Below are 23,938 nucleotides of genomic sequence, written 5' to 3' on the forward strand. Positions count from 1 at the left end.
CGTGGGACGCTAGCAAGAGCCAAGAGGTGGCGGAAGTTGCTGAGAAACCAAGCTGTAAAACCCACCTCTAAATCAGGTCTAATTTGAACTTGTGTAATGCCTTGTTCAAGTTCAACTACTAACGCGATGTGGGCATTATCTGTTGGGAAATGGATCAATTCCCCGTCTCACTAACACCAGACTCTGAGGAACCATCTATTATAGCCCTTGTGGAACCCGAGGAGCTCAGTCAAGCCCCACACATTTCTTGTACGTGTGAGGAGTGTGGGATAGAGCACATAAAGAATCTGAGATGCCGACTAACAGATACAAATCCTCTCCAATTATTAAAACCATATTTCTATTTTTCATAATTCAAACCGATCGGCCGTGTTTATCGGACTATCACTATAGACTGGCCGTGCCGGCACAACATTTAGTTTGACCCCGCAGGTCCTGCACGTTCTAATTTTTGTTAAAACCCCCATGTCCTATATCATTGGGATTCAAATATCATCCGACTTACAAATTTCCGATTTCGGCATCGGAACCCACTAAAGTATAGAAACACTTTATTTCAAAACCCATTCCATGGGGCCCTAGCCAAACAAGCTCTAACGGCCATCATATATATATATATAACACTTAGCTTTAAGAATTCATTTCTCAAAGGCTAATGCTGAAATTGGTTATGGAGGAAGAAGAAGCTAGGAGAGAGAGAGAGTCTGGAGACCCCTTTGTTTGGGCTGATGCTACAAATTCCTCTTCCCTATTGTGTTCATCATCAATAGGTAACATCCAAACCCCTTCCATGGTTTCAATTCTGCTCTTGATCATCCATTGAACTCTGTTTTACGGTTCATGAGTTTTCACAACTCAATTCTTCCATTTGCTCTTCAATTCTTTCAAATTCCTATTTGAATTTGTAATCCTTCGATTATGCATGCAATTAGTTCTAATTGACCTAAAATGTGAGTTCACCATCTCCCCTAAGCCCTCTGGACCCTTAAAACCGAGTTTGGAGACCAAACCAGCCAAAATCCTGCAAAACCTGGGTTCTGTCAAGAACCCGGATGGTCAGAGACGGAAGTCCGGACTTGACTGGGCCAGAAAATCGAGGTCTTTACTGTGTGGAGTTTTTGACCTAGTTTAGGCTGGGTTTGGATGCATGCCCTTTGTGATCTTTTCTAACCCTCAGTAACGTCTTACTAGGGCCTTCCTACTACCTTGAATAGCCTCTTTGATTTGGGGAAAACTCTTCTAATTACTTGGCTCATTCCAAGGTCTAAGGTGAGTTGGGGTTTGGCTTTATTTTTGGTGTTTTTCATATATTGATGTTTGTATTTGTATAATCCTCTCACATGTACCACGGACAGCATCTGATTCTGGTTTCTTATTTTTTGATCATGAAACCTATTGCTAGTTCTAGGTTCCATGTATGTTTAATTAGAATGTTGTTAATACTATATGTTTAATTTTGCTTGCTGAAATTATATGATGTGAGATGTTAATTTCTTGTGGAATATTTCTGTGAGCATGTTGGTTATGAAATCAGAACTTGTATGTGTTTGTTAAGAAACAGATCATATCAAGATGTGTGTACATAGCAATCCCTGTGTCTTTGAGTGGATGTATATATGGAACACGGTGCACTCTTGGATACAGCATGTCATCATTTAAAAAATGCATGGTTAGGTTGGAAATCGCTAAGCTACATCCCTTACCAGTAGGGGTTCAGGTGCTGGGTAATAAAGCACTCGATGGTTGGAGTAGGGGGGTATACCAGGATCAGGGGGTCTTGATTATTGGGGTCTGCTCGAAGGTTTGGTACTGGGTGCCAAGCGTGGAGGTGGGCTCCTTATGGTAATGGCTGAGGAAGTATTGCGGCGATGAAGAAGTGACCCAAGATACTTCCCGAGTTAGTACAGTAGCTTGAACCTAGTGACTTAGCCTGTTTGTTACGTGGACAATTTAAATAATGAAATTATACATGCATCATTGGAATATTTGTGTATGCTTGTGTGTTCCCCTCTCATTGGGCTCTATGGAGCTCATCCCTATGAAATCCCCTATTTTAGATGGTCTTGCAAGTGATGGAGAACCTATATGCGGAAGTAATAGCGTTCCAGATGGCATGTATGCAGAGCAAGAGCTTGAGGAGCATGATTCTTCCTGTGTCTGTGACTTGTGCGCTTTCTCTTGAGCAAGCCTGATGGAATAGGCCATGACTCTTTTATTTTGTGTAATTACATTACTTTTGTGTATATAGAATCTTTTGTGACAATAACTTCTAATAATATAGACATGGTTGTAAAGCTTGATACAGGAACACAGTAAATAGTATGATATTACATAGAACTCGTATACATTTGTAATTACTTATTCGCTTTTAAGACCCGAGTTCGTCTACCTAATGGGAGCACAGCCATATTAATTGTTGATCAGAGGCGATGTAACAACATTATTTCACAATCCGTGGTGGATATGTTGTCCCAGTCAGGAGAGATTTGCATCATGCCTACAGGTCAAGTCTTTGTTGAATTTGAGCGTTCCTCATACTCTGACGGTGCTTGGTGTCAGCCAGTACCATCTCCAAGGAGCGTTATTGCAGTAGGTTGTAATTGGTTGAACGAGCGATAAGGTTGGATTAAACCTAAAAACAACTCATGTGTCCTACCTGATCGACACCGTCTATACCATTGTTTTACTCTAAAAGGGTTACAACCAAAGGTGACCACATCGGCTGTACAGCCACAGGGAATGCCAAACGTATCAACACCAACGCAAGTGCCAACAACTGTGCTTAAAGCTTCACCAATGGCGGATGCACCAACAGAAGATTCTACTAAGGCGGTTTGTGTCGAAGAGATTCCAGAACCTATAGCTAAAGAAATTCAAGTAGACCAACCTGCACCAGTAGTTGAGATCATGGTTGAGAAGCTCAGCCATCAAATTGATGTGGAGGTCCAAAACACAATGATAGAAGAAACTACTGAAGAAGTCTACACTAAAGAGAGCGAAGTAGACAAGGCTAAGGACATGGAAGATGAAGTGGTGGTTGAGAACACTCCACAAGAAATCATCGACATTCAAGATGCTGTTCTTGAAGAGGTACAGCTTGTGTCTCAAGTATTAGATGAGAAGGTTGCTAACACTGAAGACTCTATGGATAGGGCATTCACAGTTGGTGCTGATTCAGAAATAGAGCACATAGAGTTTGTTATGCCACCATGGTTCTTCGAAGAGAAAGCTCCACACCTTGAAGACTATATTCCTAATGTTCCTACCCCACCAGAGTTTTGTTTGGGAATGGTCAAAGCTGCTACTCACATGTTGTTTCCCCCTTATCACTACAAAATTCGAGGATGAATTTTTTCAAGCTGCCAAGATGAATTTTTTCAAGCTGGTGAGAGTTGATGAAGATTTATCACCAAACAAGGCTTCTTTTATTAGGAATAAGTCTAGGGTTGGGTTATATGCATGTTGAGCCTTTGATCCCATGGGTTTCCTATGTAATAGGCCACTTTAATGGGCCTAAAATATGGGTACATAGGTTGCATACGGGATTAGCCCTATACTTAGTTTATTTTCATGTTTTTAATGTTTTAAATTGAACCGGTCCAAAGCTGGTTTGAACCAGTGGTTCAATTTAAGTGATTTTATTAGTTTTTCTTTTAGTTGTTTAGTTGGGCTGGATTAGGACTCTATTTTAAGTCTATTTCAGTTTCCTAGTCAGTTTAAGTTAGCTAATAGGTTAAGGATTGGGTTAGGCCTTTCCTTTTTAGTCTAGGAGTCTAATTTTGAGTCTTTTATATAAGGTTGTAAGGGGGCCAAGTATTGAATACGAATTTTGATTAATAAAAACTCAGCTTTATGCTTGCTGCCTTTGTTGCTGCTGTTGCTCCTTGAGAGTGTTGCATCCTTGTGGGTTTATCAAGGTGGAAGGGATTGGTGGATCTCCAATTGACTCCTTGCATCGTGAAGATCGGTAGGGCTGCTACTTATCTCCTTGCATCGTGAAGATCGGGAGACCCATTGTTCATCTTCAAAGTTGCTGCCATTGAAGATCTTTTCAAATCTAGTAAGTTTGAATCTGAACTTTGTTTAAACCTTCTTCTTTTCACTCCTACCCTAACTAGGATTCCTCCATAACTTCAAATCTGTCCATTAGTTTCAAACCAAACTTTCAGCATATACACTCGATCCAACTTTCATCAGACCCCCACCACCCTAAACCCTAAAATCTCCTTCTCCTACCTCTATTAGGAATTATCTCAAATAATCTTATCTTGCTGTCCGACTCATCTAACCTACTACCATTCACTCAAACATCATAAAACCTATACCATTAGACTTTCCTACACCTGCCCATCATTACTATATAAGACAACCCTAACCTAAACCTAACTTTAACCCTAATTTTGACCTAAAAATTCAATTCTGCCCAATATTGCAGAATTTCAAACTCATCCAAACCCTAACTTTTTTTAAACCATAATAGCCCTCTAGACCTGCCCATTAATACCCCATAAACCCCTTTCCCAATATCCAAACCTAACCCTAGTTTTGCCCTAAATTACTAAACCCTAACCCAATCGGCCAGCCTCTGTGTGTGACCCCATTACCCTGGTTCCTAGTGGGATTACTCCTACCTAGGACTACATTAAATTGGTATCAAAGCTATGGTGGAGGGAAGCTCCAACCAAGCCTCAAAAGACCCACCTCCATTCGTTTTTAAGACCCGATTTCGTCTACCTAATGGGAGCACAGCCATATTAATTGTTGATGAGAGGCTATGTAACAACATTATTTCACAATCCGTGGTGGATATGTTGTCCCAGTCAGGAGAGATTTGCATCATGCCTACAGGTCAAGTCTTTGTTGAATTTGAGCGTTCCTCATACTCTGACGGTGCTTGGTGTCAGCCGGTACCATCTCCAAGAAGCGTTATTGCAGTAGGGTGTAATTGGTTGGACGAGCGACAAGGTTGGATTGAACCTGAAAACAACTCATGCCTGATCGACACCCTATATACCATTGTTTTACTCTAAAAGGGTTACAACCAAAGGTGACCACATCGACTGTACAGCCACAGGGAATGCCAAACGTATCAACTCCAACGCAAGTGGCAACAACTGTGCTTGAAGCTTCACCAATGGCGGATGCACCAATAGAAGATTCTACTAAGGCGGTTTGTGTTGAAGAGATTCCAGAACCTATAGCTAAAGAAATTCAAGTAGACCAACCTGCACCAGTAGTTGAGATCATGGTTGAGAAGCTCAGCCATCAAATTGATGTGGAGGTCCAAAACACAATGGTAGAAGACACTACTGAAGAGGTCTACACTAAAGAGAGCGAAGTAGACAAGGCTAAGGACATGGAAGATGAAGTGGTGGTTGAGAACACTCCACAAGAAATCATCGACATTCAAGATGTTGTTCTTGAAGAGGTACAGCTTGTGTCTCAAGTATTAGATGAGAAGGTTGCTAACACTGAAGACTCTATGGATAGGGCATTCACAGTTGGTGCTGATTCAGAGATAGAGCACATAGAGTTTGTTATGCCACCATGGTTCTTCGAAGAGAAAGCTCCATGCCTTGAAGACTATAATCCTAATGTTCCTGCCCCACCAGAGTTTTGTTTGGGAATGGTCAAAGCTGCTACTCACATGTTGTTTCCCCCTTATCACTACAAAATTCGATGATGAATTTTTTCAAGCTAGCGAGAGTTGATGCAGATTTATCACCAAACTGGGCTTCTTTTATTAGGAATAAGTCTAGGGTTGGGTTATATGCATGTTGGGCCTTTGATCCCATGGGTTTCCTATGTAATAGGCCACTTTAATGGGCTTAAAATATGGGTACATAGGTTGCATACGGGATTAGCCCTATACTTAGTTTATTGTCATGTTTTTAATGTTTTAAATTGAACCGGTCCAAAGCTGGTTTGAACCAGTGGTTCAATTTAAGTGATTTTATTAGTTTTTCTTTTAGTTGTTTAGTTGGTCTGGATTAGGACTCTATTTTAAGTCTATTTCAGTTTCCTAGTCAGTTTAAGTTAGCTAATAGGTTAAGGATTGGGTTAGGCCTTTCCATTTTAGTCTAGGAGTCTAATTTTGAGTCTTTTATATAAGGTTGTAAGGGGGCCAAGTATTGAATACGAATTTTGATTAATAAAAACTCAGCTTTATGCTTACTACCTTTGTTGCTGTTGTTGCTCCTTGAGAGTGTTGCATACTTGTGGGTTTATCAAGGTGGAAGGGATTGGTGGATCTCCAATTGACTCCTTGCATCGTGAAGATCGGGAGGGCTGCTACTTATCTCCTTGCATCGTGAAGATCGGGAGACCCCATTGTTCATCTTCAGAGCTGCTGCCATTGAAGATCTCTTCAAATCCAGTAAGTTTGAATCTGAACTTTGTTTAAACCTTCTTCTTCTCACTCCTACCCTAACTAGGATTCCTCCATAACTTCAAATCTGCCCATTAGTTTCAAACCAAACCTTCAGCATACATCCCTTACATCATTATTGAAACTTGATCCAAGTTTCATCAGACTCCCACCACCCTAAACTCTAGAGTCGCCTTCTCCTACCTCTATTAAGAATTGTCTCAAATAATCTTATCTTGCTGTCCAACTCATCTAACCTACTTCCATTCACTCAAACATCATAAAACCTATACCATTAGACTTTCCTACACCTGCCCATCATTACTATGTAAGACAACCCTAACCTAAACCTTACTCTAACCCTAATTTTGACCTAAAAATTCAATTCTGTCTAATATTGCAGAATTTCAAAACTCATCCAAACTCTAACTTTTTTTTATACCATAATAGCCCTCTAGACCTGCCCATTAATACCCCCATAAACCCCTTTCCCAATATCCAACCCTAACCCTAGTTTTGCCCTAAATTACTAAACCCTGACCCAATTGGCCAGCCTTTGTGTGTGACCCCATTACCCTGGTTCCTAGTGGGATTACTCCTACCTAGGACTACATTACCCGTGCAATCTCCATTGTTTCGAAAGCAATATTTTCACGATGTTGAAAGGTGGTCTGCTTCCAATGAAATGGCCGACAAGGGCATTTTGCCATTTTCTAGCTTCGGAATCTAGGAGGGAAGAAGGGAATAGGGCCACTTTAGAGTCACCGATAAATGTGGGAGGGATATAGCGCAAGAAGAGACCTTCCCCAGAAGGCAGGCTTGCCTGGCCGGAGAGAGAACTCCAGGATACACTGCCATGGGGCAGGGGATGGAGACCTGGGAGGGAGAGGGAGGGGATGGGTGAGGAAGGGAGGCAGAGGAAGGGAGGAGGATAGGACTAGACGGACAGGCAGGGGTGGGGGTGGCAGACCCACCCCAGGGAGGACGGACATGGTTGAGGGAAGCTCACTAGGAGTCAGGCATCACGCTGCTAAACCAGTAGTCAGGTTTATGTTTGTGCAGGGCAGAAACTCCATCTTTAGGGGTCCAGCAGAATGTTGACAATGAAGTTATCAACTAATTTTGACACTTCGACCTCAACGTAATTTAAATGTTTTCTAAGTTCACTAATTAACATAGTTGGAAATTATAAAGTCTATAGTAAAACATCTTTGATGCTTAACTTAGTCTTAAGGCATGAAATAAAAGACATTAGTGTACAGCAGTAACGTCAAATACAGTTAAGTCACAAAATAACTAAGAAATTATGAGCATATCAAATAATACTATCATCCCCTCCCCCCCCCCCCCCCCAACTAAAAAATAAGGGACTGGGACCCCAACAAAAAAAGAATTAAGAAACTAAATTAAATGAAAATAAAAATCTACAGTTGTGCGAGAGGAACATACAATATCCGCAAGCTTGGCAAGTTAGACAACTCCGATGGAAGAGAACCTGATAAGTTATTATTGTCTAGAAACCTGTAAACATTAACATTATAAACAAGAAAACCATAAGAGAGTGGAACTTAAACACACTAGAATATCTACCTCTATGGACTATGGAATAACTAAACTATAATTTAATGATATAATATGAACTTAAGAAATTCCTATATGGACTCACAAGTGAAAAAGATTCGTTAAATTGGAAAGCTCAGATGGAATTCTCCCAGAAATTGAGTTGTTGTTCAAGTCGCTGCAAAAAATTACAGATGAGCCGATTAACCATATTGAAGAAATTTAAAAGTCCTTCCAAACAAGAAGTGACATTGATTCTGAACGGCACTCACAGATGTCGAAGTTCGTTTAAGTTTGAGAATGATTTTGGTATTGGTCCTGATAATTGGTTCTGGTCTACCTGGAGCCTATTTAATTGATGAAGATATCCAATCTCATCCGGTAAGTAACCAAAGAATTTGTTGCCATTCAAAAGCCTGTGCCCGAAGACAAATATAGACCCAAAAAGTGAACAAATAAAAGAGATTTAACCATAAACATCTATTGCAATTGAAAAAAATACATAAACAGTTACCAGTCAAGAATATTTGTGAGAATCAAATGCATGAAAACTAGAATTCTCTGATGAATAATATGTCTAACATCAAATAAGATACACAATGACCAGGGGACCCAAATCATAATGGATGTAACTCTGGGCAAATATCTTATGTACTCATTTATTTCACATACATTTCCAAAATCGTATTAGGTTGAAAACTTCGTAATTAAACAAAACATCCTTCAACAAAATTGCAAAGTTCATGCAGCAACCTTTGACCATTCTTCATATTACTAGCCATGTCAACTAAAATAGAATTCTATGTTCACAAGCTTTGTAGATTTGCTCAAGAGCACTAGAGGAATGATAAAGCCCCCAGATCCACCTTAAAGCTCCTATCCTCCCCTGTTCTATCTGCAAATATATCTATAGTCCAACAAAATAAAATCTAATTACCTTAAAGCAGCACTCATCCCCTGCTCTATCTTCAACGATATGGAAGGCGAGAAAGAAGAGAGTGGGAGAGTGATGGTGGAAAAAAAAATGGGGTTACAACAACAGACAGGTTGAATGATTGAGATGCAAAGAGTGGGATCCAACGATCAATAAGATGCTAGTGTGTAAGATCCCATTACATCCCGCTAATGTGTACATCATTTTCCCAAATATAATTATATAAAATTATCATTGCTATATTATGTATAGTAATATACTGCATTTTGGATTTATATTAGAGAAAGTATACCGCAAGATACGGCGTACACTAGCAACCTAGAGTCCAAAACCAAACTACCACTTTGGGTGTTTTTTTTTTAACTCAAAGGCTCTAATTGTTGGATATGGTGTCCATCAAATCCAACTAAATGGTTTATTTTAATTAATTCGTATTTACTTTTGTATGGGAGATTGTGTGTCCAGAGGTATGACCTCACAGTGTTCGCGACTAGCGATGGAGTTGGGCTCTCCGCTTATATGATTGCCGCATTGTGTGTTTTTGGGAATGGAGATTCCAGACACAGATGTGGGTACACTTCAGTTGTTTATCAACGGCGATCATTCCAGAACCCAGAATGGTCTACTGTCGGACGCTTAGTGTAAATGGGTCCTTGAGACAGTTGTGTGGTCCCAAGACCTAAGAGGCCTTTATCGTTGCAGACCAACATGGTGTACTTTAGTGTACATAAGGTTGATGCCTACATATAACTGGCTATACATCACTATGCTGGGTCCACTATGTCTGCCTGTAGACGAAAGTGATGCTTAATAAGGAACCCACTTCCTATGTAGGGAGAATATCTCAAGAGAGAATCTTGAACTTTATTGGATAGAAATTCCGAGCTAGGTGGTTTATAAAGTATTTACAAAAGAATTTATAAAATTATTATTATTTAATAAATATATGTTAACAAACATAATTGAATGAATGGCTTGAATGATCAGAAAGATCAGACAAGCTCTCTATTTATAATGAAGGAAAAATTACAATAGGACAAAATAGTCCCTGCTCTAGTTGACTCGGTAATACATAATTAAACCAAAAATAAAATACCCAAAAGACTAGAATACCCCCACAGTATTCTGGATACATAATCCAACATTCCCCCTCGAGTTAGAGCATATATGTCAAACATGCCCAACTTGACCAGAATAGGATGAAACACTTTCCCTGATAATCCCTTCGTGAAAATATCAGCTAGCTGATCCGTAGACTTCACAAAAGGAACACAAATCACACCATCTTCCAACTTCTCCTTGATGAAATGCATGTCAACCACAACATGTTTAGTGCGATCATGCTGGATAGGATTATGTGCAATGCTAATTGCAGCCTTGTTGTCACAGTACAACCTCGTAGGAAGATTAACAGGAATACCAAGATCTTGTAGAAGACCCTTGAGCCATAACAACTCACAAATATCTTGTGCCATAGCACGAAATTCTGCTTCAGCACTAGAACGAGCAACCACATTCTGCTTCTTGCTATGCCATGTGACGAGATTACCTCCAACAAAGGTGCAGTACCCAGAGATAGACTTGTGGTCAAGAGAACAAGCCCAATCAGCATCAGTATAGGCCTCTATCCGTAGGTGATTATGAGGAGACAACAGAATGCCCTTTCCAGGAACTGACTTCAAGTAGTGAAGCATACGAAGAACAGCCTCCATATGAGAAGAGTAGGGATAATGCATGAACTGACTCACAAGGCTCACTGCAATGGCAATGTCTAGGCAAGTATGTGAGAGATAAATCAGCTTACCTACCAACCTTTGGTACCGGCCCTTATCAACAGGTTTACCCTCCTTTTTCTTAAGTCTGACATTAGCATTCATAGGGATATCGGAAGGACGACACCCTAACAAACCAATTTTAGTCAACATATCTAAGATATACTTCCGTTGGGAGAGAAAGATGTCCCTTGAAAACCTGGCAATCTCAATTCCAAGGAAGTACCTCAACATGCCCAGATCCTTGATTTTGAACTCCTTTTCAAGAGAAGTCTTCAGATGACTGATCTCATCACCATCATTTCCAATTACAACAATGTCATCAACATAGACTATGAGAATGGTGATCTTCTGACCAACCCTTTTTATAAATAGAGTATGATCAGCATTACTCTGTCTATAACCAACATAAATCATGGCCTCGTGAAACCGCCCAAACCAAGCTCAAGATGATTACTTCAACCCATAAAGTGCACGTTTCAACTTGAACATTTTGCCTTAGGCTGTGTCACAAGAGAACCCTGGAGGAATATCCATACACACCTCCTCATCTAGTTCTCCATTGAGAAAGGCATTCTTCACATCCAGCTGTTGGAGATCCCATCCCAAATTCATGGCACATGACAACAATACACTGACAGTGCCAGGTTTTGTAACATGTGCAAAGGTCTCCTGGTAGTCAATCCCGTAAGTCTGAGTGAACCCCTTTGCCATAAGTCGAGCCTTATATCTATCCACAGAGCCATCCAACTTCTGTTTCACCACAAATACCTACTTACATCCAACTGGTTTTTTTCTTGGAAGAAGAACCACGAGCTCCCATGTATCATTTTTCTTTAAAGCTGTCATTTCTTCCATCATTGTTGCCTTCCACTTACCATCTGTAAGAGATTCCAGCCAATTTTGAGGGATACGCACACAAGAAAGAGAAGAAACAAAGGCACGAAAAGATGGAGAAAGAGAGTTATATGAAACAACATGAGATATGGGACGTTGAGTACAGGCCCTAGTACCTTTGCTAAGGGCAATAGATAACTCAGGAGAAGGGATCTTACCAGATGGAGCAGTAGGCTCCGAATCCGAGATTGGCAACTGGATGGGCACTGGAGCTGTAGTGGATTGAAGCTGCTTATTTCTGGTATAGACCTTCACGGTAGAATCATCAATCCTCCTCTGAAATGCACTAAAGGTTTTCTGAACAAGAGTTTGCTCCCCCTAAATTTGCTCCCCCTGAATTGGAATATCATTATTATTTATCTCTGTGGTCTCCCCCTGTATGGGATCCCCAGTTGGAGGAACAGGAGCAGACTCATCATGAGTATACTAAAGGGGAGCTTCTATAGGCAGCACATCTTCACTAATATTTTCCCCCTGAAGATGTCGGGAAGGATAATAGGAAAGATGTTCATAGACGACGACATCCACACTGACCATAGTACGCTGGGTAGGGGGATGATAACACTTGTATCCCTTCTAGGTGGCAGAGTATCCCAAAAAAATACAGTGGAGCCCACGAGACTCAAGTTTACCAGGGGATCTAGTCTCCTGGGCATAACAAACATTGCAAAACACTTTAGGGGGAACTAGAAAGGAGTAGAGCCATGTAACAGTTCACAATGAGAACGAGAGTCAAGGACACGTGTAGGCATCCGATTAATAAGTAGGCAGTAATAAGAACAACATCCCCCCCCCCAATATTTTGGGGGGGGGGATATTGCAAGCAAACATGAGAGCTCGCGCCAACTCTAGAAGGTGGCGATTTTTTCTTTCAGCCACACCATTTTGGGTTGGGGTATCAACACAACTAGTTTGGTGTATGTTCCCATGGACAGCAAGGTATGCTTGGAACTGACCTTCCATATATTCCTTGGTGTGTCCAGTTCTCCCCCAATGATCACATTTAAACCTGTCTCTACCAACTCCACTGGCACCAACTGTCTCCATTGCTCTGTCTTCCTCGTGGTTAGGCCCTTGGCCTCTACCACCTCCACGGGTGTCTCGGAAAGAACTAGAATTGAGAGTTGACCTCTCAAGCGATGATGCTGGTGTTGATTCCATAGCAACACGCTGAGTCTCCTCACTCTGTAAGTAACTAAAGACTTCACTAAGAGATGGAAGGGGGGACCGACCTAAAATCTGGAGCCTGATAGGCTCATAGTCAGGGTTCAGACCACCAAGTAAAGTGAAGACACACTCCTTTTCAAGAGTCAGATACACCTATGGTTCATCCTCTGGGTTGGTCAAGTGAAGATCCCTGTAGTGGTCATACTCCTCCAAAAGACTAAGAAAAGCATTGTAGTACGCAGAAATGGTCCTGTCACCCTGCCTCATTGAGTTAATTTTTTGGTGAAGCTGATAGACCTTGGCAAAGTCACCCACTCCATCAAAAGTTTGGGAGGCACTGTCCCAGATTGCCTTGGCAGTTTTTTTCTTATAAACCTTCTCCCAATCTCGGGTGTCATGGAGGAAATTAACCATGTCATGACTGTAGAGTTTTCGGTCTCCCATTTGTCATATGTAGGTGAACCAGGCTCTGGAGCTTTAATAGTACCAGTAATGTACCCAAGTTTCCCTTTGCTCCTAAGGGAAAGCTTCATAGAGTGTAACCAGTCCAAGTAGTTAGTGTCATCAAGCTTCACAAGGGAAATCTGTGTATGTGTGCTCTTATAAACCAACCGAGGGGCAGCTAGAGTGGGCTGTGAATCAGCCGAACCAAGTCCAAATGTATCCGAATCAGCCATATTGTATGGGAATCAACACTTAACCATTAAACAGATTGCCAACAGCAAGTGGGGAGTTTACACACTTAACCCAAATAGAGGATTCCAATACAAAACAGAAATTCCAGCAAGGAAGAAGACAGGTATAAGCTGGTCCTTAACCCAAGAGGTAATACTAACTTAAACAAGCTCCAAGATCACAAACAAGGTGTCCCTTTTCTTCTACCAAAAAGGCAAGAGTAAGAAATAAAGGCAATATCGGTTTTACCTGGGCAGAAAAGGAGCAACATGAAAATGAGCTATGCTCAAATAAGGTTCTCATCCATCAAGGGAAAACACAAGAGGCATATAGAGGACCCTTGTATGATCCTAGTGAGTTACTCCAAGCCCCAGACACATGCCGAGAGAAGGAGAAGCAGAACCTGAAACTTGTAGCTGGCGATAACCTTAGCTGAGACTTGGTGAGCTTCAAAACATCATGAGAGCTTTAACACAGCTCAAATAACACTTGCAAACACTTGAATAGGTTATATCGAACCTAGTTCATGTTTCCTTAACAGCTTTCTTACATAGGAGTCTTCTCCTTGAAATCCTTTGTGAACTAGGATCTCAAAGAGAAGAAAAAGAATAGAAGAGAGCAGAAAACGACTCTCAAACCTAAAGCTCTGATACCAAGTTAGATTTTAGGTTTAGGAATGTAAGTAAGAGAAGGAAAGGATGTTGTAGGAGGAAGAAGATGAAGAAAAAGACAAGAGAGAGGATTCGGTTGTAATGTGTTAAGAGTGTAATGATTCTACACTCAAAACCTATATTACTTCATTACTAGAAATAAGATTATTACTGAAAAAGATCAAGCTTTTGTGAATCAGAAAATTGTAAATAAGTTGTGGAGGTCGGTTATAACTTAAAACATGTGAAAACTTGGTTTCTTCGCTACAGAGATTCAAGATGAGATTCTCTTCTTTGTTCCAATTTTATGTAGTTTTTTGTATTAAATTGATAGAATAGCATGAATAGATGTTAGATTTGGATTTAAATCGAATCAATTAGGTGGTGGAGGGGTGCGCACGTTAAGCTCTGGTGGTGTAGGCTAGGGTTTGGCATTTTGCGATCTGCCTGCTATGGCATTTCCTCCTTCTCGGGAGGAGCACCGACCTGATCCTCCCCTTCGTGGGTCACCTCGGGTGGGTCTGCTCCCTCTTTCGCAACAGTGGTGTCTCGGTCGTTGGCCCCAGCCACCTCAGCAAGGCATCAAGTGGATATTTCGGTGAAGCAGCCTTCTTCATTCTTCGGAGGACCTGCTGTGTTTTTCTCAAAGGAAGAAATTGAACTTTCAGAGCAAGCCTTCTCGACCACACTGATCGCAAAGTGCAGCCATGGCAGACCTTCTCTGCATGCTATAAAGGCCTTCCTCCATAAAAACCTTTTTGTGCAAAGTGATGTGGTGGTCCCGACGATGGATCGACGTCATGTCCTGCTGCGATTCTCGGCGCCGGCAGACTACGTGAAAGTGTGGCTGAAGGAGCAAGTGTATATCCAGGGGTTCCTCTTTCATTTCCTGAAATGGTCATCTGACTTTGTTTCTGGTTGGGAATCCCCTCTTGTTCCAGTTTGGGTCTCGATGCCGGGCCCGCCCATTAACTTTTACCAGGGAAACTTCCTGGTTTCGATCGCTGGTGCAATAGGGAGGTTCTTGAAGGTAGATGGCGCGACTACGGTTGTTACTCGAACGGTTGAGGCCAGGTTCTGTGTGGAGGTAGATCTCAGGTGTGAACTGCCATCGAAGGTATGGATTGGGTGCGGAGCAGAGGGCTTCTACCAGAAGGTAGTCTACTAGAAGCTTCCAGCGTATTGCTCCATGTGTTCAAAGCTGGGTCATGCGAAGGAAGCTTGTAGGAAGGTGCGACAACCAAGAGGGACTGCAGCGTAACCTGAAGCCCCTGCGAGCCGGTGGGAACAGCGTGATGTTGATCCAGGGGTTCATACTCAGACAGGCAACAGAGACAGCAATGGAGTGTGTGTACCAACTAGGGAGGGAACTTCTCGTGGTGAGGGAAGGACGCTGACGATTGCCCAAAGACAGGGAAATCGTAGACGGTCTGGCCGATGGAGGCAACCTGGGCATCTTGCGGCAATCAGGGGAGCTCTGCAGGGGGAGTTGAGGAGGAGGTTAGAGGACTCACGGTGGCAGTCCCTGTCAGTGATGGACCACGGGCGATTGAGGAAGAGGCGGCGGCAGGAAATGCAGCACTGCCGGAGCAGGAGGAGGCAACTGGTGTTCAGGCCGTTGAGGAGGGAGAAATCCCCTATGAGGGGGCTGCAATCGACGTAGCAGGAGAGGGCGTGACTAATATGCAGATCTTTATGGACAGTGACTTGGCGGTTGAAGAACCTTCTCAGGAGAGGTTAGGGGTGCGTACAGGAGTCACGGAAGAGGGGCCCAGAGGTAGTTCTGCTAGTGAGGGCTGTTCGCAATCAGTAGGGGAGTACTCTGCTCCTCTCTTCCGGCATAGGGATCCGGCCAGGAGCACCAGGGACGACTCACAGGTGGTCGATTTGCCTGCCCCCACCCTGGACCGAGAGGCCCTACTGCAAAGTTTTAGAAGGTTTAACGATGCGATTGAAAGTAGAGTCCGTAGAACAGTTGAAAGGTTGGGGGAGGAAAATAGGGAGCCTTCGGGGGCGCGTGCAGGGAGACGAATAAGGCAGGTGTTTACTCGAGCTACGTTACTCAGGGCTGCAAATGTTTACAAGAGAAAGAAAATCAGGAAGGCAAGGCGGGGTCGGCCAACCAGGGAGGGGCCTAGCCAACGTATCACGACGTCCATGGGACCAATACAGCCACTCCAAACTGTTTCCAGATGAATTGCTTATTTTGGAATGCTCGAGGAATAGGAAACAAGCCAACCTCAAGACGATTGAAGGCTTTGGAGTGTCAGCATAAGATTGACATTGTTGCGATTGCAGAACCTAAGGCGCAGGTCACTAAGGGGCAGAAGATTTTGCGAAGGATTGGGTTGGACTCGTTGCACACCCAAGCCAGATTGTGGATTTTTTGGAGGGCGTTAGTGCAGGTAATAGTTGTGGAGGAGCATAACCAGTTTGTCACCCTTCGGTGTGTTGATGCAGGCGTGGGGACCTTCTTCATTACTTTTGTGCATGGCCTATGCACGGCAATTGAGATGAGGGAAATGTGGACTAGACCGGAGGCCTTTTCCAGGTCCATAGATGGCCCATGGGCGGTGGGAGGTGATTTTAATGTGGTGGCTGCTCCGATGGAAAAAGCGGGGGGTCGCCCTGCTTGCTCTCACACCCTTGAGGAGTTTGGTAGCTTTGTAAGTGGGGTTGGCCTCCTGGATGCTGGTTACTCTGGCAGTATTTTCACCTGGTCGAATAACCAGGAAGGCACCAGAAGGGTTTTAGCCAGGTTGGACTGTTTTTTAGTTAATGCGGAGTGGGCTGGTGCTTTTCTTATGTCTGAGGTCACTCACTTTAACCGAACCTGTTCAGATCATGCCCCTATTGGGATGTCCTTTGCAGCTAATGGTGACCGTGCCTTTTCGTCCTTTAAATTCCAGCAGATGTGGTTGTTACATCCAGATTTTATGGAGTTTGTCAAGAGCCAGTGGGACAAGCCGGTTGTGGGATCTCCGCTCTGTGTTCTATTTCTAAAGCTTAAAGGACTTCGCGGTGCACTGCGTCGTTGGAACAAGGAGGTGTTTGGTAACATCCACCAGAGGGTTAGGGATGTGGAGGACTGTGTTAGCAGGGCAGAAGCAGAATCAGACCAGTGCAACAGTGAGGAGTTTAGGGGGGCCCTGCAGGCGGCCAGGGAGGCCCTTCAGGGGGTTCTATTACAGGAGGAAATTTTCTGGAGGCAAAAATCAAGGGCAACCTGGTTGAAGGAGGGGGACCGAAACACGAAGTTCTTCCATTCCATAGTGAAGGTCGGACGAAGGAAAGCTGGCGTCCACAAAATCAAGGGAGGAGATGGAGAGTGGATTTCGGATACCGATGCGATTCAGGCGGAGGCGGTGCAGCATTTTTCTGGGATTTATGCCTCTCAGGGGTGTGTGGTGGACGAGGGGCTGTTGTCTTTGATCCCCAGTGTGCTATCTGACGCTGATAATTCTTACCTCCTGGGGATCCCATCTATAGAGGAAGTGAGGAGGGCTATTTTTTCCTTATCTGGGGACAGTGCCCTAGGCCCTGACGGTTTTTCTGGGATCTTCTTCTTGGCCTGTTGGGAGTTAGTGGGACATGATGTGTGGGAGGCAGTGCAGGATTTTTTCACGAGCGGAGCTCTCCCAAGAAGTTATACGTCGACCAATCTGGTACTCATTCCTAAGAAGGACAACCCAGAGGTAATGGCAGATTTTCGGCCTATTAGTTTGTGTAACTTCTCCTATAAGATCCTAGCAAAGATCATTACCTCAAGATTGGCAAGGCTCCTTCCATCATTGGTGGCGGAGGAGCAAGGTGCGTTTGTGCAGGGAAGATGCATACATGACAACATTGCCATTGTCCAGGAGATGGTTCAAGACTTGAACCGAAAAACAAGGGGTGGCAATGTGATTCTCAAGTTGGATATGGCCAAGGCTTATGACCGCCTGGAGTGGGAGTTCCTCTGGCTTATCTTGGAAAGGTTTGGCTTTAGTGAGGCTTGGATATCTCTGATCAAGAAGACGGTTGAGAACTGCTGGTTTTCTATAGTTATGGGGGCAAGCAGTCGGGTTTTTTTAAATCATCAAGGGGGGTGCGACAAGGAGAACCCCTCTCTCCAGCCCTGTTTATCTTGGCAGAGGAGGTGCTCAGCAGGGGTTTAAAAGGGTTGTTTGTTGATGGACTAGCAGCCTTTTACAGACTTCCGAGGGGATGCCCAAGAATCTCACATAGCCTCTTTGCAGACGACACCATTATTTTTTCCAGAGGATTGAAGAGCTCCCTCAAGCAGATTATGGGCTTCATTACCAGGTATGAAGGGTTTTCGGGACAGCTGGTTAATAGGCAGAAAAACTGTTATGTTCTGGGCGAAAAAGCTTCGATGGTTGCAGCGTGCATGGTGGGGGTGGTTACTGGCTTCCCCAGGAAGTCCCTCCCTATCACTTATCTGGGAGCCCCCCTACACTCGGGAAGAATGAAGATCAATTTCTTTGATGGACTGGTAGGGAAGATCAGAAGTAAAGTGGCGGGGTGGAAGGGTAGGTTGCTGTCTTCTGGAGGTCGTGTTACGCTCTTGTGGCATGTCCTCTCCTCTATGCCAATTCATGTCTTGGCCACTCTGGATTCACCGAAAGCGTCTCTGCGCAGTCTGTACAAGATCTTTGCTGATTTTCTTTGGGGCAGCTCTGAATGGGGTAACCACAGGCACTGGGTAAACTGGCAGAAAGTTTGTAGGCCGCTGGCGGAAGGGGACTTGGGGTTCGATTGCTGCAGGATGTGGGGACTTCACACAGGTTGAAAAGGTTTTGGAAGGTCTTATCGGAGCAATCGCTGTGGAGTGAATTTTTCAGGGCCAAGTATTTTAAAAATATGCATGTCACTTTGGCTGGGCGGGTTAGGACTGGTTCTAAATCTTGGCGAAGCACTTTGGAGTTCAAGGGGTTTGTTTTGGAGAGGTCCCGATGGCTGCTTGGGGTTGGCAATGTCTCTTTCTGGCTGGATAACTGGGTGGGAGTTGGCCCTCTAATAGACTTCGTGGATAATGGTTTGCTTGTGGATCTGAACCTGTGTGTTAAAGATGCGGTCGATGATGAGGGGGCTTGGAAGGAGGACATCCTAAGCCTCATCGATTCGAAGGCAATTAGGGACAGCATCAGGTCAGGGGACTTTGCACTGTCAAGCAGGGAAGATTTGTTGATATGGACTCCTGCGTGTGATGGCCGTTTCTCCTCTAGATCAGCATGGAACGAAGTCCGGCATAGGGACCCTCATAGGTCCTTTTCAAAATGGATCTGGAATCAGGCGGTGCCCCTGAAAGTGGGGTTCTTTTCTTGGCAGCTCCTAATGGGCAAGATTCCCACTGAGGATGCCCTTATGGCCCTTGGCATTCCCTTAGCTTCTAGATGCAACTGTTGTGGACAGCCAAGGAGGGAAAGCACGGATCACTGTTTGGGCTCTAGCACTACGGCAACGAAGGTTTGGGAGTATTTTTCACGGCTTTTGTACATCCCCTTCCTGCCCTCTCAGGATGTCAGAAGTCGGGTTTTGCTCTGGCAAGGTGCAGGGAGCTGCAAGAACCTCAGTGCCTACATCATTGGTATTTTGCCTGCCTTGATTGTTTAGGAACTCTGGAAAGAGAGAAACAACAAAAGGCATGAGGAGAGGCGACGTAGTGCTGCCTCCATCATTGAGCGCATCAAAGGATGGGTAAGAGAGATTTAGTTACCCTCCAAGATTGGCAGGCTGTAATCCCCTAGGAATACCTTAATTCTACAGTGTTTTGACCTTGTGACTCCAGCTGCAAAGCTGAAACGGCCCCTCCCTATCTATTGGTGTCCCCCGTTTCTATCCGTGAAGCTTAATGTTGATGGAGCCTGCAAAGGAAACCCTGGACTTGGTGCTGGAGGAGGGGTGATTAGGGATCAGAGAGGCATGGTGCTAGCAGCCTTTGCAAATTCCTATGGGGAGTGCACTAATGCCATAGCGGAACTCAGAGTGTGAAGGGATGGTTTGGAATTATGCCAGGAGCACCGGCTTGCAGACGTGGTGGTAAACTCTGACTCGGCTACTACAGTAAGTATGGTCAACCTCAAGCGATGTAACTTATGGAAGGGATGGTACTGGTTCCAAGATGTTTTGGCACTTGTCACTCGGACTCGGGCCACTGTGTCCTTTGCCTTTAGGGAAAGCAACAGAGCAGCAGACTGGCTGGCCAGACACGCTTGTGATACAGGCGCTTCCTTCACCTACTTCCAGGATAGCCTACCTGGGGGGGGCTTTGCAAGTATTATTAGGGAAGACAAGGCTGGTATGCCGGTCTTCAGGTTCTAGCAGGGGATTGCTTGTATGGGGAATTTCAGTAAGAGAGTCTCTGAGCGATTAAGTGATCTGGTTTGGGGTAAGGCGGGATGTCCCCCCCTTGTATTCTTTGATTCTTTTGGTTAATTAATAAAATTCTAGGGGCTGCCTTGGGTCCCAAATAAGTTTCGGGTTAAAAAAAAAGAATATTACATACACCTCCCTAGGGAGGTAAAAGGTAAGAAAGGAGAAAAATAGAAAAATACATAATGGGGCAAATAGACAAAAGGCTAGTTCCCAAACTACCCTTACATAACTTCTCACAACTCTAACAGTTATGGGCTTCCTCGAAATTCTTTGGTGGTTGATATTCTTGATCAGACTAGCTGGGCTCCCCCGGCCTCCTCCAGCCCTGTGCTTAATAATATTTGGACTCTATTGCCTTCTATTACCAGGAGACCCCACAATAGAGGAGATTGTGTTACTTAGCTGCCGAATTCTTCGGGCTCCTGTATCTCTAAAGCTGCTTGGGATCTCATCCGTACTCGTCGTCCTTTAGCCCCTTGGAGGAAACTTGTTTGGTTCAAGCATCATATCCCCCGTCATTGCATCACGACCTGGAGAGTTTTTTCTAACTGCCTTCCAACACAATCCTTTCTTCGGCATCGTCCCATTGCGGTCTCCCCTAGTTGTGGTCTTCGTTGGAATGCGATTGAGGATTCCAACCACCTTTTCTTTGCTTGCCCTTTCTCCTCCTCTTTATGGAAAGGCATCCTTGCAAAATGCTGGCCAAGGAATCGTAGGATTCTTCCTTTTGATATAGAATGGGTTTGGGTTGATATGACTTTTGGTGGTCACTCCCTCTGCGACACGGTTGGAAAGTTGGCTTTTTGTGCAGTTATCAATCATATTTGGATGGAATGCAATATCCGGAAATGGACTACCAAATCTCGATCTCATCAACAGATTTGGGATTCCATTTCTTTTGAAATTAAGACCAAACTTAGTTCGGCTGCTCCCTCCACTTGTATTGATACCCCAAGGAACAGGCTTATTGTTGTATCCTAGGGTCTTTCCTCTATCGCTCTACGAGCATCTAACTGCCATGTTTGAGTCTTATAGCTCTTTGGCTTTTTGGTTTCTTCTTCTCTTCTCCCTCCTAATTTGAGGGCTGCTGTATTTCCCTTTTCCTCTTTGGTAATGAATTTTTTTTATTCACCCAAAAGAAAAAGACCCAACTGCGTCAAAATAGTCTTTGACTTCCAAGTGTCCATGATTCTAATATCACAACCCCTTACCAGGTGAACCTTTAAGCTACAATAATTCAAAAAGATGACGGGTCCAATTCTTTTGTGGGTCAGATGACTCAACTCAATAATATAATGAGATAGCCTTGCCCCAATGAAGTTCTGGGCAATATCAAAAATTTTGGCCATTTGACTACCGAAATGTCATACGAAACTTGCAGCCGAAATGGTACAAATTTCGGTCGAAATCTGACCGAAACCCAACAAAAAATTGGTTTAATCAAGGTCAAAACCAACTTCTTAAACTATGTACTCAGCTTCAAAAGAGACGTAGGAACAATAGTTTTCTTCTTGCTCTTTCAACTGTCTATGTTGCCTCCAACAACCATGCAGTAGCCACTGGTAAATCTTTTATCTTCAACTGATCAAGACGCATCAGCGACAAAATAGTCTTTGACTTCCAAGTGTCCATAATTCTAATATCACAACCTGTTGAATAATGTACACCAGAATACCGTGGGGGTATTCTGGTCTTTTTGGGCTTTTATTTTTATGTTTTATGTACTGCCGACTCTACTAGTAAAGTTGGCTAGCTAGAGCAGGGGCAATTCTGTCCTTAGGATGTAAACTTTGATACTATAAATATAAGGCTTACTTGGTCTAATTGATCATTCAAGCAATTCACAAAAAAGTGTTTTGTTAACATGGCATCAGAGCCAAATCCTTTGATCTAAAGTTTTCAAAACCCTTCCCCCCTCTCCCATCATGTCTTCCTCCTCCCTCCTCTCTCAATCTCTCCTTCTTTTCTTCTTGGTTCTCATTCCCACCTTAGGGCAGCTCTAATGAGGTGATCACATAATCTAGATGTTGCCTCAGTACAACCTCATTACTTCATATTCTAAACAGAAACTTGAGATTGATAGCTGCTGCTCTTCTGTCGGCAATATTTGGAGTTTCCTTTGTTTTTTTTAAGATCAAGCCTCTTTCTACTTGAAGGTTGATATTCCTTGTTGGAGATCCATCCTAGCAGTTCTGGACAGCACCTATCACAATATTACAACAGCTTTCGGAGCCCCCTAACCAATATCGATCTCCACTTTCAGGGTTTTGCAAAACCCTGACTCCTATCGATTTTTGGGTTAGGGTTGCCTGCTATTGCTGATTTTTTCAGGAGTACTTTATACACATTCAAGGACCACTCGACCTCAATATCAGCAATTTTTTCGGAGTTTTTTTGCAAAAAATTCCGGCCTTCTCTCTTTGGATCAATTTCTACACATCGGTTTTTTTTTCTGGTTCTTCAATTGGCCAATTGCTTCAACCTTCTTGCTGGTTCAATCTTTTGATTACTTGCACGCATGCCAGGCTCCAATATTATGCCTCTTGGGGATGGAAATCTGTTTTCAAAGCTCGGGGATCTCCTCTTCAAGGGTCTCTTTATCCGAGTTGGCCACGGCCACCGCATTAACCCGTGGATCGATCCCTGGATTCCACGTCTCCCCCCTTCCCTCGCCAGCACTGCTACTTCTGGAGGTGATGCACAGCCACGTACAGAATTTTTACCTCTCTCTGCTCCTATAAAACTTGATGGCACCAACTACTTGATGTGGTCCAGGTCTACGTATTTGACCATTGCTGGTCGTGGACTTACTGGCCAGATCCTTGGGAATACCACCATACCGGCTGAACCTGGTCCTCTCCAAGATCAATGGATGTCTAATGATGCTATGGTCATGTCATATCTGATGCATTCTATGCAGCCTGACCTCTCCAGCAACTATCTTTTATTGGACACTGCTCATCACATATGAAGTGCTGCGAAGGAGACCTATGGGCAGATCGGGAAAGATGCTCAAGTGTATGAAATTCGCAAGAAGGTCCATGACACTACACAGAAGGAGTTACCTGTTTCTAAATACTATGCTGCCCTCAAAAGTCTATGGCAGTAATTGGATCATTACTCGGACTTTCAGCCTTCTACTGCGGCTGACATTGCCTATCGCAAACACGTTGACAAAATCCGTGTCTATGACTTCTTGGCAGGTCTGAATGTTGAGTAGGACCCTATTCGAGTCCAAGTTCTTAGCTGAGCTCCCTTTCCTACACTAGAGCAGTCCTTTGCTTTGGTCCATATAGAGGACACTCATTGGGCTGTTATGCTCCATACTTCTACTGTAGATCAATCAGCCCTACAGGATGGTTCCAGCCCAGCTACTACTATTGACGGCTCTCCTACAGCTCCTACTGCTACTTTTTCCACTAAGGAACCTATTAAGTGTGAACATTGCAACAAACCATATCACACTAAGGCTATTTGTTGGAAACTACATGGGAAGCCTGCTGATTTTGAGGCCAAACATGGTCGTGGTAAAACTAAA

At 43.7% G+C, this 23,938-nt stretch overlaps 1 protein-coding gene across 1 annotated transcript in view; it reads right to left on the bottom strand.

Annotated features, from left to right (window-relative positions):
* Nucleotides 1-23,938, bottom strand: part of LOC122654473 (probable LRR receptor-like serine/threonine-protein kinase At1g06840) — a 130,592-nt gene that overhangs the window by 95,250 nt on the left and 11,404 nt on the right. Inside the window, exons 6-8 of the mRNA XM_043848573.1 lie at nt 8,200-8,343; nt 8,034-8,105; nt 7,817-7,888 (exon numbers count right to left, since the gene is read on the bottom strand). Coding sequence (XP_043704508.1) covers nt 7,817-7,888; nt 8,034-8,105; nt 8,200-8,343 — 288 coding nt within the window. The remainder of the gene's footprint in view (nt 1-7,816; nt 7,889-8,033; nt 8,106-8,199; nt 8,344-23,938) is intronic.

Source organism: Telopea speciosissima, chromosome 3, assembly GCF_018873765.1.
Source record: "Telopea speciosissima isolate NSW1024214 ecotype Mountain lineage chromosome 3, Tspe_v1, whole genome shotgun sequence".
Lineage (NCBI taxonomy): Eukaryota > Viridiplantae > Streptophyta > Magnoliopsida > Proteales > Proteaceae > Telopea > Telopea speciosissima.